The following is a 14,509-nucleotide window of genomic DNA, read 5'->3' on the forward strand; positions in this document are numbered from 1 at the left end:
GGAAGAAGAACGGTGATCACCACGGATGCCAGCAATGTGGGGCTGGGTGCAACTTTAGTACAGTATCATGGAGGAAAGGAATTGGTGATAGCCTTTGCATCATGTTTAATCAAAGGTGCAGAGCAGGCATATGTCACAATAGAGAAAGAGGCTCTGGCGATTAAATGGGCTATGGAGAAATTCAGGAATTTTATTTTGGGTGTCAAGTTTGAAATTCACACCGACCATAAGCCCCTTGTCAAGTATTTGCCACGAAAGGGTTAGACAAAGTGTCGAGTAGGATTCGCTGATGGGTCTCTAGACTGCAAGAATTTAATTTCAGCATGGTCTATATTCCAGGTGTAAAGAACTGCTTGGCGGACTGTTTATCAAGACTAACCAGCTATGATGATATGAGTGAGGATATAGATGAACAAGATATGATTTGTGAAGTAGTTGATGCAGCAATATCCAAACAAGAATGGGATGAGGAAATGACCAGGGACAATGCCCTTCAGCATAATGAAAAATGTGGAAGAAGCTAATTGGAATAAAAACAACTTAACAGAGGATGGAGTGCTGTTGTTCTGGAATGTCAGACATGAACTATATGTCCAAAGTGGATGGTTAATGAGAAGCACTAAGTTGGTACCACTGGAGGTCCTCAGAGACAAAATCATCCAGTTGGGACATGAAGGCCATCAAGGAATGATGAAAACGAAGCAAAGGATAAGAAACACGTGTTGGTGGCCTGGATGCGATCTACAAGTCGAAAGAAGGATAAGGAACTGTATCCTCTGCATGAATAGTGACAAAGTGTGTGTGGGAGCAAGTTATCCAATGGTGTTGAGAGACATCCCTGAGAGAGTCTGGAAGACAGTTGCAATTGATATTTTGGGTCCAGTTTGGAGTGATGGAGGTGCTTCATATTAATATTTGGATGAGAGGTCGATTGTTCACAAAGTGTGTGCTATATATCATCCTCAGTCCAATGGAGTGGTTAAGAGATATAATGGAATGATAAAGGATGCTATAAAATTAGCATGGTCTAATGGGAGAGATTGGAGAATAGAAGTAAAAGAAATGGTGTTAGCTTCATAGATATGCACCACATTGTACCACGGGTGTCTCTCCATTTGAGTTAAGCAGAGGAAGGAGAGTGAACACCAAGTTGTATCCGGGATGGATGAATACAGTAGCTGGTACGGGTGTCGATCTGAGCAATGTGACTGAGAATATTCAGAAAAAACAAGTTATCAACAAAGAATGGTATGATAATAAGAGATACAAGCAAGGTGAGTTGCCAGAAGTAGGAAGTTGGGTTATAATCAAACTTCCAGTAGTACTGAGAGAAAGTGGGTGTTGTTGGTCAAAACCCGTGGAAGTAGAGGAAGTGTTTAAATATGTGTTGAGGGCTAGTGATGGAAGAGTATGGAACAATGAGAGAGTGATGGTTTTGAAGGAAAGAGTAAGAGGAAATGAGTTGTATGGAATGGATGGAGGGTGTAAGTCTGTTGAGCATAAATTTGATCGAAGTGTTCGGAGGAATGATGAAGTTAAGAACCTTTCCTTGGCACAAGATACAGATATGCAACAGAGTCGGATGTCGTCCAGAGAAGTTATGAGGAAGTCATCGAGAGCTGGCAGAGGATATAGTAGACCCAGACACTTATTAGATTATAAAGAATTTTAAGTGTGGAGATGTTCTAGATTAAAGAGAGGGCATGTGTAGCATCTGGAGCAATGGAAGCGCGAGATAGCTGGAGGCTCGAGAGAGAGAGAGACGCGAGGAATGAAAGACACGGACCAAGAGAGAACAACAGTTGCAGAGAGGAAGACGGAGAAGCAGATGAAGGATGCGCCCATTCCCCGCTCCACGTTACACCCTTTCGAAATAGTTATGTTTAGATAGTATAATTATAAGAACCATTATAAAGCTACTACTGTTACCCTCCCAATATAACTATATGACAATTAAAATACTTCCCATTTACTTACCTGCGTGAGCCCCTACTTCACACGTCAAGTAAACTGTTTAACACTTTTGCAAACTCTGTCACTGAGCAGGCGCCAGGGGCAGAGAGTGGGCTATCTTGGCTCAGATAATGGAGGGTGTATCTAATGCTCCCCTCTTCATCTTGGAGTCAGACCCTAGATAAACTGATTTCAAATAATGTCCAAGCGTTGGCCACTCTGTCAGGCCTGCACTTCAAAGGGGACTCACTGCCATCCTGCCGTTATTGCACTTGCTGAGAATCAACCACATGCTGGCCTGTGCCTGACTTCATCACCAGTCCAGTATCACTGCAGGTAATCAGGGATATTTGCCTGGCCTGGACTCTACTTGATTCACTCAAGGTGGACGGTTGGGTGGAGCAGGATAGAGCAACCATGGGTGCAGGGAAATCTGACCCTTCTTACTAAAGTATTAAACACAATATAAGTGTCTACCGGTGGTCAGATTTCTCTTACCGAAAATGAGAGTGGCTTGTCTTTCAGTGACAACACGGATGGCGATGCAGGCAGAAACATAAATGGTCGCCTTCTAAATATTTGTTGCTTCTGCGGTCGGTAAAATAACCCGTCCCCAACCTTACCTTGCAGTATTAGCAACTCAAGCGCAACTTTGCAAGTCCCGCCTGTATCTGGCCAGTCCAAACAATCACCCCCAACTCTGACTTTCGCTGTACATGCGCTGAGGAGGAGGCACGTGCGGTCAGATCAGGCCTGGGAAATACATGTTGATTTTAAGTCCGGCATCCAAGGCTTGCTTGCAGAGACCCCAGGGGGTGCTAGCCTGGCTTAGCCCACCCTGGTGCAGTGATAGACATGCTTCCCAGACTGAGCGATTGCTGGAGAGTCTGATGATTTAAGGTATCAGCACTTTACTTTATTATCAAATACCAATAATTAAATGATGCATAATGCATGATGAATGGTGTTGTTGGAGTTGGACCACTGGTACCTCCTAGAGGCTGGCACCTCAGGTAGCCGCCTGCACTGCCTAATGCAAAGACCGGCCCTGCATGACACTCTCGCCAGTGACTCATCTTCTGGGTTTTAGCTCTCTCTGGGGCCTTGTTTGTTTGTTTATTCACTTTTTATGCACACCAGACCCGTAGGTCTCACACCTCGCGTTGGAGTTCAATTTCTTTCACCCCACTAGGCTGTCTGTTCTCTCTCAACCCGCCTTGGGGTCTGCTTTCTCTTACCCAGTTTTGGAGTGAGCTTTCTCTTACTCAGTTTTGGGGTCTGCTTTCTCTAACCCCAACTTGGGGTTTCATTCTCTAACCCCGCCTTGGGGTCTCAGGCATCTCTCTCTGCCCACATTGTGGTTTCGTAGCTCTCTCCCTGCTTCAGAGTTTCTAGTTTTTAGTTTCTCACCCGACCTTGTAGTATGGTTGGGTCTTTCTGCCCTCCTCCCTGTTCCCTTGTGCGGCCGTTTCCTCCTGTGTAGGTGTGGTACTCCTGCAGGTTGGAGTTTTGGCCGGTCAAACCAGCTTTTCTCTTCGGGCTTCTTCCCACGGTTCTGTATTTTAAATAGCTGGCACTCCCTTCCCTCTGTCTGCCAGCATGGCTTAGGTGTCAGTTCATCATTAATCCACCCGTTCATAGCTTAGGTATTCTCCACTGCTTGTCTCGGTTGGCGAGAGTTCCACAGGCTTGACCATGATTCGATCCGCCATGCTGGGTGAAAGCTGGCTTCTCTCTGCCACACCTCCCAGGAGGAGGTCTTTCGCCTTGCAGCTCAGTGGGCTATTCTCATATATTTGCGGAGAGAGGAATGAGTCGCAGACACAGAGAGCTCATAGTGGTTGCTATAAACCTTTATTGAAACAATAAAGGTATTGGAAAATGCCTCACTGTGACTAATCTAGGAGGTTTTTTCATTACCTCAACCAAAATGAAGGTTCTGTCAAGTGTCAAGATGTCCAAAGAAAAATTGCCCTGTGTCTGAAATCCTTTTCTAGCCCTCAGATTCGAAAACTAATTTTAAGTTGTAAAGGGTCATTGTCTTATGTTAAAAAAAGGTATAAATCCAACAAGAAGATTCCAATAACCAATGTTCACAGTTCCAAATGGGAGGACTCCGTTCCTCAGGATTCACTTCATCAAAACCAAAAGTTCAAAGAAATAACCAAGTTCTTTATATCTCAAGAGGATAACTCGCTCCTCTTGTGTTGTAATTCACCCCAGAGGAAATGGCTCCCTTGCCTGGGATTCCACATACAATTCAGTTTTTAAGTGTATGAGTCTTCCTTAGAATTCTTCTATCAGCAGAACTTGGATACGAGTCACAGACCCGCAAAACACCTTGTATACTCCCCAGCCTGGTTCTCTTTCATAATTCTTTATGGGTACAAATCCCAGATCTTTTCTTCACCTGGTATACTTTGCTGCCAGGACTTTATAACACAATCTCTCTTTCTCATTGAGCACAAGGGGGCAAGGGTCTTCCCCTAGTTAGAAAAGTACTGTGATGAAGATGACAATGATTACAATTAGGATTACTTCTTCCCCCCACACCTGGTACCAATTCACTCTTTCAGGGGGTCTCTTTGCCTTAGCGTTAGCGTCCCCTTCTCCCCTCCGGGCTCACAGGCAACTTCTGCACATTCCCAAGCCACTCGCATTCGTTCGGGTACTCGCCTCAGTGTCAGCTGGTCTCGAGCGGCTTTCCGCAGTCAGCGGCATGGAGCGTTCTTGCTCCTTGCACTGGAACGAAGCCCGCCCTGGCTTCAATTTCCTGCAGTGACTTCCTTCTGCTTCTGATGTTTCTCCAGTTAACCGGCACTGCTGTACCATGCGGCCGGTCTGCAGCTAGCCTCTTCACTTCTCCCACAGGCAGCGCTCTGCAGCCATGGCTCCTGCTTCTTGGTTAGTCTGACCAGCACAGAGTGCTAGGGTCAGCTCCGTCTCTCGCCGCCTCACTTGCCTGCCTTTGGGGTTCACCTCCAGGCTAGGACACTGTTTGCTCTGCGCTGCACGATGCATCTTTGCCAGTTTCCCAGAAGATGCTTGGAATAGGAAGGTCTCTCCATCTTCGTTCATCAGCTGTCCTGGACCAATCAAACCTTCCTCCAAACACTAGACTGCGCATTATGGTTCATGCTCTTGCTCATTGCAGTCCTCTTCCTCATCTCAGTACATGTTGTTTCGAAAGGTCGTTGAATAGCTTTTATTTCACACAGGGATCAATAGGCTGTATCCAGTCACTATCCCAGAGCCTGACCTTAACCCCACTTGGATTTTCTAATAGATTTCCACATGATGTATTTAAGTTCATTAAAAGATTTGTGCACAATTCAGCCCAAGGTTTTAGGTTTTTTTCTAGATTGCTGATCATTTCCAGGCTTATTTGTTCAAACAAAGTACCAGCGAGCTTAACCTTCCTAAAAAGGGATAAGATTTTCCAATCCACCTCAGCCTTTAGAGACACTGGTCCCAACTCATATCGGATAGCGGCCATGGACACCCCTTCTCGCAGATTTAATACCTTTTTCCAAAGTTGACCTAAGTGATCCCAAAAGATCGTCTGAGGAGAGAGTAACGTCTCTGCTCCGTAAGTCAAACAAGGGACAAGTTTACTCTTATAAAACTGCACAATGTAGATGAGAAAAAATATGACGCATTTCGTATTAATCATTTTAGCTTGGGTGACTAAGCCCGGGACCTTTAATTTTAAAGCAGCATTTATAGCAGCATTACACAGATCCGGCAAGATATTAAAATCTTAGTAGGTAAACATTGACACTTCTTCTTAAATACCTTCCCCCAAATGCCATCTAAAACCTTTACCAGCAGTCTTCTGTATGTAAGCTACAACCATAATCTTGGTTTTATCAGCGTTAACTACCGGGTCATTTAGATATTTAATTCTTTACCTCTGCATCAACTAAAACCGCTTCCCTGTGGTGTTCTTCCAACCTCCTGCCTCTGCCTAACAAGGCTCATTTTGAAGTAATCAATGGCCTATATTGTTTTATCCCAAACCACTGTATAGGGTTTGCCTGAACCACTCAAAATGTTACGGACAGCTTGATTTCCTAAAATAGGTGTCTGATAATGGCTGACTAGGTTTGCCCAGGCTTAGTGGTCACAGCTCAGACTCTGACAAAATGGGATTTTATTGAAGAATTGCTTTGCCTGGCCAAATTGGGGCAATTCCCCTTCCTCTTCCTTCAATGATATAGCATTGTTTTGTTTGTGCCTAGTTAAACATGAATTTTTGTTGACACTAAAATAGGAAAATGTTCACACTGAGACAGTTTCAAATATGTTTCACCTGATTGGATTATTAGATGCCTCTTGTCACGTTGTTGGCTAAATCCTCCAATTTAGGTTTCAGGATTCCTCCAGGGGTATCCACGTTCTCTAATTATGTTACCCTATATCTGTTGTCTCAATGGGATGTGCTTTAATAAACTCAACAGGGCTAATTTATGTTGGACTTTCTTAATGGCCCTTTATCACATGGCCTCTTCAGAGATTAAGGGCCTAATTCCCAGAAGCATTTCATAATGGCAAAACCCCATTGGGAAACGCTCTGTGAATTAGGTCCTAAGTGTATAGAACGGTGTTTGTCATTAGGGATTCCAACCTCTTTCTCTACAAAACATGTCTGAGCTTTGGGCCCTGGTGCCCCTGCATTTTCTTGTTGGTGATATTCCACTATGAGGTTTGAATGTTGGGGGATGATTGTAAACAACAGGTTAACAGAGGGCCATGACCATTGTTACAAAGTTGGATGTTTCTCTCCTGCCATTGCACGCCATAGTTCACTATCTCCCTTGGCCAACTTCCTACTAAAACAATGTTCACTGCAAAGTTTCAAGCACTTTCTTCTCCAATCGTTTTTTTGGTTGACAACATGTTTTTAACCAGTTTTTGTGCTTCAAGTACATTATAATGGTTGTACAGCTTTCAGAGAGAGGGCTGTTAGAGGGGTTATAATCTTTTATCAGAAGAAAAAGGGCATATGATATGGCTAGGGAAATGTGCACAAGATCACACAGTGAGCAAATATGTAACAAACCACATGCGCTCAGGAACTAAGACACCAGGGACGTCTGAGGTCTCCCTTGCTACCGCTGTGGTCTCCCTTACTACCCCTAAACTAAAACATTGGGGGGGAGTGTCTTTTGTGTGTGTAATACAAGCTCCTAGCACCATTTGCTCTTTACTTCTGGAGAGGCTGGCGTTCTTGTTCAGGCCTCTAAAAAAAAAGAAGAAAAAAAAGAACACGGGTGCCACAAGTCTAACACTTTCAGCACTGACCCTAAATAAGAAAGAATACCAAATAATGTGTCTTTCTGGAATTCTATACAATAATTGTTAGACTCTTTAAAGGTTCATTCATTTCAGGCACACTTCGGGGGTGAGTCACTTATTTAGTCTGTTCTTAAACACCTCAACTCAGCCTTTCATCCTTCTGAGGTTGATAAATGAGCACCAACACAGGTTGGGTGATATTGGGTGTATATTTTTTCTATATAAAGCGCTTAAGCATAAGTGCTATATAATAACACATCATTATCATTTGGCCATGGACGTCTGCTTGCATTCAGAGTAATTTGTTAATATGGGTCTATACACAGTGATCCTAACGATACACATGACGATCCATTCTTGCATGAAATGTACATCACATTACAGTGATATTTTAAACATAGTTTTCGTAGTGTACTTAGGAACAATGCTATGTGATGCCACTTCCTGTTTTGTCAAGGGGTGAAAGGTTGAGTTCCATCGCTTCCCGCAATCTCACTTCAGGGTGGGGTCAAATGACATCACCTCCTGTGATGTCATCAGAGGTCAAGGGTCGTGTGATGTCACTTCCGCTACCCCTGGCATTTTGGTGAAATGACATCCCTGTAAGACACATGCATGCTAACATCCAGGGTGTAAAAGTAGAAGGTGATACAAATATATGAAAAGGGAAGTGCAGTAAGCATTTAGAAGCTCCTCATGATTACAAGGAAAGTCTGCAAGTTCCTCACCCACAATTGCTGGTACAGGTACTGTCTGCGCTAAGCATATATACAGGACAAGCAATGACACGGTCTGTGAGCCGACACCCTTGATGGTATTATCTAAGGTAACTTAAAGACAATACTCACGAGTACGAGAAATACCACCTGGAATGTCAGCAAAGCCCACAATCCCTTCTGACCAAACAGAGACCCAGGAAGGCAATAACAGCAAAAAGAGGATAACGTAAACAAATTACGAGTCCTGACAACGGACAATTAGGAACAATGCTTACAAGATAGTGAGGAAAATATAGGCATCCAGCCACGCAGCAGCTCCACACAACAGTGACTTGAAATAAATACATATTTTTGTTTTATATATTACATAAACTGCATTAGTGCCGGGCACATCAGTTTTGCGCCGAAACTGGAACATTTTGTAAAAAACGTTTTTTTATCACATTTGGCTTGCATATCACGCTTCATGCCAGAGTCCAGCCTCTAAGTGCGGAACCAGGTATCAAACGCATGATGCTCAGTGTTGCTTTGCTTACAAGACAAGCACGCTACTAAGTCATTTTGCATTGTTAAGTTGGTAAGCCAGGGTAAATGTCATGTTTGAACTAGTCAGTCGGTGCAGATATTGGTGCTAAATGGCTAAGCACTATAACAAAATTGCCTGACCATAGTGCAATGTGCGGCAAATGATTTTGGATTACATTACATACATTGCTCTGTACAGCGCCTTGGCATAAGGCGCTTTATAAAACACAAATACAAATACACATTGCTATGTTTGCACCAGTGAGGGAAAGTTAGGGGTCAGAATTTGCAACAACTGACTTGTTCAAAATAGTGCCCTTTAAACTAACTGGTCAGTCAATGCCAATGATGTTATTGTGGTGACCAGTGGTTCCAAATGTTGATGCACAATCGCAGAGAACTGGTGGGGATTACCGCCTGGTCCATAGAATGCTCGTTTTGCTGCCAAGACTTGATCACCTGTTTCTTTAATTGAGAACATTTTTTATAAACGCTGTGAATTTGACAAGAAAACTACGTCATTGCCGATTTTGTTCCCTGCTGGGAAATGTCTCTAGAGAACAGTTTCCTCACTTTCAACTCAGCGCTTAAACGAAGCTTTCGGTGGTTCTCCTTACACCGCTTTCAGAACTGCCCACGCGAGCGGACACTCTGCTCACGTCAGATGCCTTGTTCAGTGTGGCACAGAGGCACTTACCTTCCCCCTTGATATCGTGTGGGAAGCCAATGACAGCTGTTTCCGCTACGTCGGGGTGTTCATCCTTTGACCAAAAGAATAAGAACAGTGAGCGACCATTTCAATGCCAAGCAAAGGCAGGTGCACAAGATAATGTATGCAGAAGTAGGTAAGTGTCTAGCACTGAAAAGCTGCAAACTGAAAGTGAACAACATATTTCCGCAGCAAAAACAAGTTAATTGTCAATAAACGTGAAACATGTTTTATTTGTAATAATAAACGAGTCTTTTCTCCTCTAGGCGTGTCTCTCAAACAGGGACGTTGCTGGGGGGGGCTAAGGGAGCTACAGCCCCTGATCTTTTTGTTGTAACCCCGGATAGAATCTCAGGAGCTACAGCCAAAAGACTAGCTAGCCCCCAGTCCCAACAGTTCCGACATCAGCATAGCCCCGGGTCTTTTCCAGACCTAGCAACTCCCCTGCTCTCAAATACTAGAGAGCTGCATGGACATAATTTGGTATCAGGTAATATTATCCCCACCAAAAACATCGCCTGATATATGGTCGTCGGAACGGCCATAGGCGATATTTTTAGAGGGGATAATTTTTGGCGTTATTTGGAGTGGGGGTTGCAGTGGTGTCCCCCGCTCTCTTTAAAATAATATGGGGGTTGCCAGGGTGTCTCCTGCAGGTTCCATGCCTTGGTATCTCCGCAAAAATATGGCGATATTTTTGCAGGGATATTAATACATGGAACCCGTAATTTAAGATTTGCAATTTGCACTGGCCCTTCTCCTCTTTTAATGTTGTAGGGGTGATCTTGGTATTAGTTTTACAAGTTCCAGAGCCTAGTCGAGCGGCTTCAGCTTGAACAGTCTTCCCCGATGTTGACTGGTTACTACATCTAAAGCTTGGTGTATGTACAGTTCTGCCACGTGGTGTCAGGGCTTTACCCAGGCGTGGCTCATGGAGAGAAGAGGCAATCAACTCTTCCCCCTGCTTCATGCATTCAGCTACTGCAGGGGCCCTTTGATGAGCAGAGCTGAGGGACCAGGGATGTGAGTCCATTCTTCAAGTGTGTAATCATGTACATCAGAGTGCGCACCTGCACATGCCTATGTATGCACGAAGTGTGTGATGAGTGTGTCGCTGGGCAGGGGAGGTGTCTGTTGCCAATGGTGTTGGCAATGTGATTTCTATCATGTGCTTGCTCTTACATTGGCAACAATGGCATTACTGGGCATCCCACCTCCGTCACTTGACGAGCCACACTAGAACCATGCAAGTTAATTTCCCCTCAACATACAGCCTAGCATTAGACTCTCTGGCCAGGTTTATGAACTAAGCCTCTGCAGTCTGCTGAAAGTCTAGGGATGAGATACTGTCTTGCTAAAACCTCCACCCACTAGACCCAACAGGCAGATGTGTTCACATCGGACGTCGTAATCAGAGAGCATGTGCAGTAGCGGAATACAATCCATCACCCAACCCTTATTATACAATCATTGCCTCATTGACTGTTTCATTTTAACTGCCATGGGTTTTCCCCCCAGTGCCAAGGCCTTTTTTGGTGATTTTGGTATTTCGCCATTCAATGCCTTCTAACGTTTTCTGTTTCATTAAGAAAAGGTAACACCCTTTCCACCCAAGTGTCTAGGATGCTGTGCATCGTTCTGCATCCATCGGCCCCAACTCCTCTGTGATCTGAAGAATCTCTGCTCTCTCCACACGCAACTCTATCTTACTCCAGACTCAGTATCGAAATCACCTCCCGACACTGTGGTTGTTTCAGTTTAATTGATCAATTTCCCAATTACTCATTCATAAAATTCAAATTCGGGGGCGACCAGATTAGGGGAGTAAACATTTGCCAGAGGAGTTTATACCTCTCCTCAGCCAAGAATTTTAGTAGTGTGCTCCCCTGGCCCTGGTCATACTAGCAAATCTCAGTGGGCCAGGTGAGTCTCCCGAAGCGTTGCAATGCTAACATGGTGTATTTCTATGTAGGCCATGGCCTTTCGGGCCTTAACGGTATGATTCAGACCTTGCATGTTCCAGGACAAAACTCTAATATTATGCAAACCCACACCCACAATAACTACCAGAAAGTACATTGGGTGCGCCCCTGCCGACCACTACCTCATACACCCTGCCCTGCACAAATGAGGAGCATTAATGACATTGTCCACTATGGGCCCAACAGCCCACACCTCTAATCCAAACCAAAACATTGATCATGCCAACTTCTCACTGACTACAGCAACCACTCATCGCCACAGCAACAATCATGCCCCAAGGAGCAAATCATGCAGCGCACATTAGGAGCAATCCTGAGGCACTATGTTGCATCCTGTACAAAAGGACTAATAGCAGTGAATGCAGGGCCTGATAGCCGACGAGACAAAGAAGTAAATGAGAGGCACTCCTCTAATAGTGTGAAATTTCCATGCAGGCATATTAACAGCCCAAACCTGTCTCTCGCAGGTCAAATAAACATCCGTGCAGATGATCCAACAGCCAGAACATGACAATCAAGCACTGCCACCCGGTTGGTGGTCTCCAAACTCTAGACCAGGATGGAATGGGCAGCAGGCCATCCAGAAGCACACTTGCAGGATTTAGTGTTGAGAAGATGTGTGTCTTACACTTGTTTGTAATCTTCAATTTAACCAGGAACATAATGGAACTTTCCTTTTTTTTTACATCCAAAAAGATTTCAGAGCTGCCTGGACATAACTTGTGAACTCAGAAAAACACCTGAACTTGCCCTCTGAAAAAAAAAAAATTTCTATGGCAAGCCTGAAGTTATTGTCCATATCCTTATAGTCAGGAAGGCTTGCAAAGTCAGACCACTGGCGGATCCAGAGACTAGTGCACCCTCTCAACCAGGAGGAGGGAAGTCAACTGAGAACACTTAAAGCAGGTTATAATCTGGATTTTCACACAGCTCTCCATATTAGATGCCTGAAGTTTCCGACAGCCAAGGATTTGTATTTTTGTGTTTGTGTTTCAGATTATGTCACACAAACCAAGATAGGGGTCAATTGAGTTGGTGTATAATGGTGTTTGAGGATTACAACAAAATGTAAGATAACCCCCGGAGGGATGTGGATCTGGGATGTCCTTCCCACAGTGACAAATTGCGTCAGAGATTATTTTAATCACAGTGTTTGTCCTTAGGTTTACACGTGTTTCGGCCGCTGGCCTTTCTCAAAACCGGGCATGTACTGATTGAGGTATAAACAAAAGCACATGTGTATGAAGACAGAGAAGTAGAGGATGGTGAAGGGTAGAATGTGTCATAACTTATTTATATCTACATTGTACTTTTGTTAGCTCTCACAGAATCATACAGTTTTAGAATTGTAACATCATGTACAGGCACATGAAACTGAAGTAATCTGACGACTTGTGTTGAAATGCTGATTATCAATGATGTTTGGTTATTTTACTGTTATCATTAATTATTTCCATGTCTTCATGTTTTCTTTACCTTTAATGCCTACCCTTCATCAGCCCCTACTTCTCCATCTTCATACGCATGCGCTTTTCTTTATAACTCAATCATTACATGTCAGGTTTTGAGAAAGGCCAGCGGCCGAAACACGTGTAAACCTAAGGACAAACACTGTGATTAAAATAATCTCTGGCACAATTTGTCAAGTGGCATTTCATTTATTTCCTTCTTACAAGGAGTAGGGGGTCTTCTCCTGGCCACTTACAATGCAACAGGAAAACTAACCTGAATAAAAGCTTTTCACTTGATATGAATGATTCCCAGTCACAGAAAAGACTCACCCCGATAGCCCGCATCACTGTTTTATCCTTCACACAGTGGGTGTGTTCTCCTGGGAGGCAATGTGCACAATGTTCCACCTCAACCTCCCATCAACAGCCTCCACTACTTCAGTCACTGTCAGGAGATTTGTCAGAGCGTCCTAATCTTTTGAATACACCACTCGTCAATCTTGATCCCTCTAATAACCTTAAGGTCAGACATTCTTTCAACACCCGGATCAGTCTTTTGCCGCAACCATGCCAGCACCTTGCTCCTTAAGGCGTCTCTTGGTTCGTACCCTAATGAGGGCTCCGCATTCGAAATAATAACATTCCTGTGATCCATTACAGTCCTCCTTGCGGAGTCTTCCACAAGCGGAGGCATGCAGGTTTTACCAGCATGCAGACATCTGGAGCGACACCATTTTGAATTGGTAGTATGCTGCTGCCAATGATGCTTGAAGGCCTGAGCCGGATCTCCTAAGTCAGCCCGGGAATTAAACCTATGCCCTTAAAATGGTTCGATTAGGGGTTAAGACTTGAGGAATCAGTGGAACTTCCAATATTCCACAATGTCTTATTTCTAAGCACACAATTCGACTGGCATGGGACATCTCCATTCCCACCCAAACATCGAGCCCTCCCCTTCTCCCAGGGATTAGTTAACACCTTGAGGCATTGCAGAATTCAGGCAATATTGCATTGTTTGGAATCTCTAAGATTGTAATGGATTCTTTTCAGTGTCAATAGGTAGATCCCACTGACAGGAGTTATCTACATTTTTCTGGCCGGAAGGGTGCCCCAATGTCATCAATCCCGTCCAACCATACAAACAAGTCTGATAGGTTGTTACATAGATTTAATTCCCCCATAATTTGGGTATGGGCAGCTGGTTCATTGAACAATTTCGCATTGCTTGAAGATGCAACGAATAAACAACCAGGATCAGTCACATAGTGAAAAGAGCCAGATTTTGTAACTTGCAGTCTCAATCTTCTTTAAGCACTTAAAGCAAATACTTCTATTGAACAGTTGTTTTTGGGGATGGGGGTTTTGGCAAGCCCTGCCGATATTGTAGGCATTTTCTTGTCTTTATTCCTGGTAGTAGCCATAAGGCGTGTATGTAAAGGGCAAGGAAAGCAACCGAGCAGTTCACCTATTACAGCTACTGTGCCGTTTTATCCCATTACCCGCTCAATCCGACCCAGCGATGGCTCAGTCAGCCCTACATATGCTGACCAAGCACCATTCCAGCCCTGCTTACCAGGCATCAGGAGCTGCTTTGGCACAGACTAGGCCATCACCGACTCCAGTTGGCGGTTTACACCAAATTGGCCCGACTTCACCTCAAAGCACCATCCTGTGCTATACTCTGATTGTGATTTGAGGGGGTTCAAGGATCCGTGGTTTCAGGGAGCTCGAAGCACACTTCTCACTCCACTCTGCAGAGTGAGGAGAGGGCAAGTGCTCAGAGATTGCTCTACTATAACGTGAAGGCCTGGGCACAACATGGCCCCACTAATTTAAGAATTGGGAGCTCCTGCTCCTTGGTGTCCCTCGTGG

The 14,509-nt window shown here is 44.3% G+C and overlaps 1 protein-coding gene across 1 annotated transcript in view; it reads right to left on the minus strand.

The window, feature by feature from the left end:
- The window catches only part of ACSS1 (acyl-CoA synthetase short chain family member 1), a 968,098-nt gene that overhangs the window by 235,877 nt on the left and 717,712 nt on the right, over positions 1 to 14,509 (minus strand). Inside the window, exon 12 of the mRNA XM_069606883.1 lies at positions 9,193 to 9,256. Coding sequence (XP_069462984.1) covers positions 9,193 to 9,256 — 64 coding nt within the window. The remainder of the gene's footprint in view (positions 1 to 9,192; positions 9,257 to 14,509) is intronic.

Source organism: Ambystoma mexicanum, chromosome 4p (genome assembly GCF_040938575.1).
Source record: "Ambystoma mexicanum isolate Mex_15411 chromosome 4p, UKY_AmexF1_1, whole genome shotgun sequence".
Classification (NCBI taxonomy): domain Eukaryota; kingdom Metazoa; phylum Chordata; class Amphibia; order Caudata; family Ambystomatidae; genus Ambystoma; species Ambystoma mexicanum.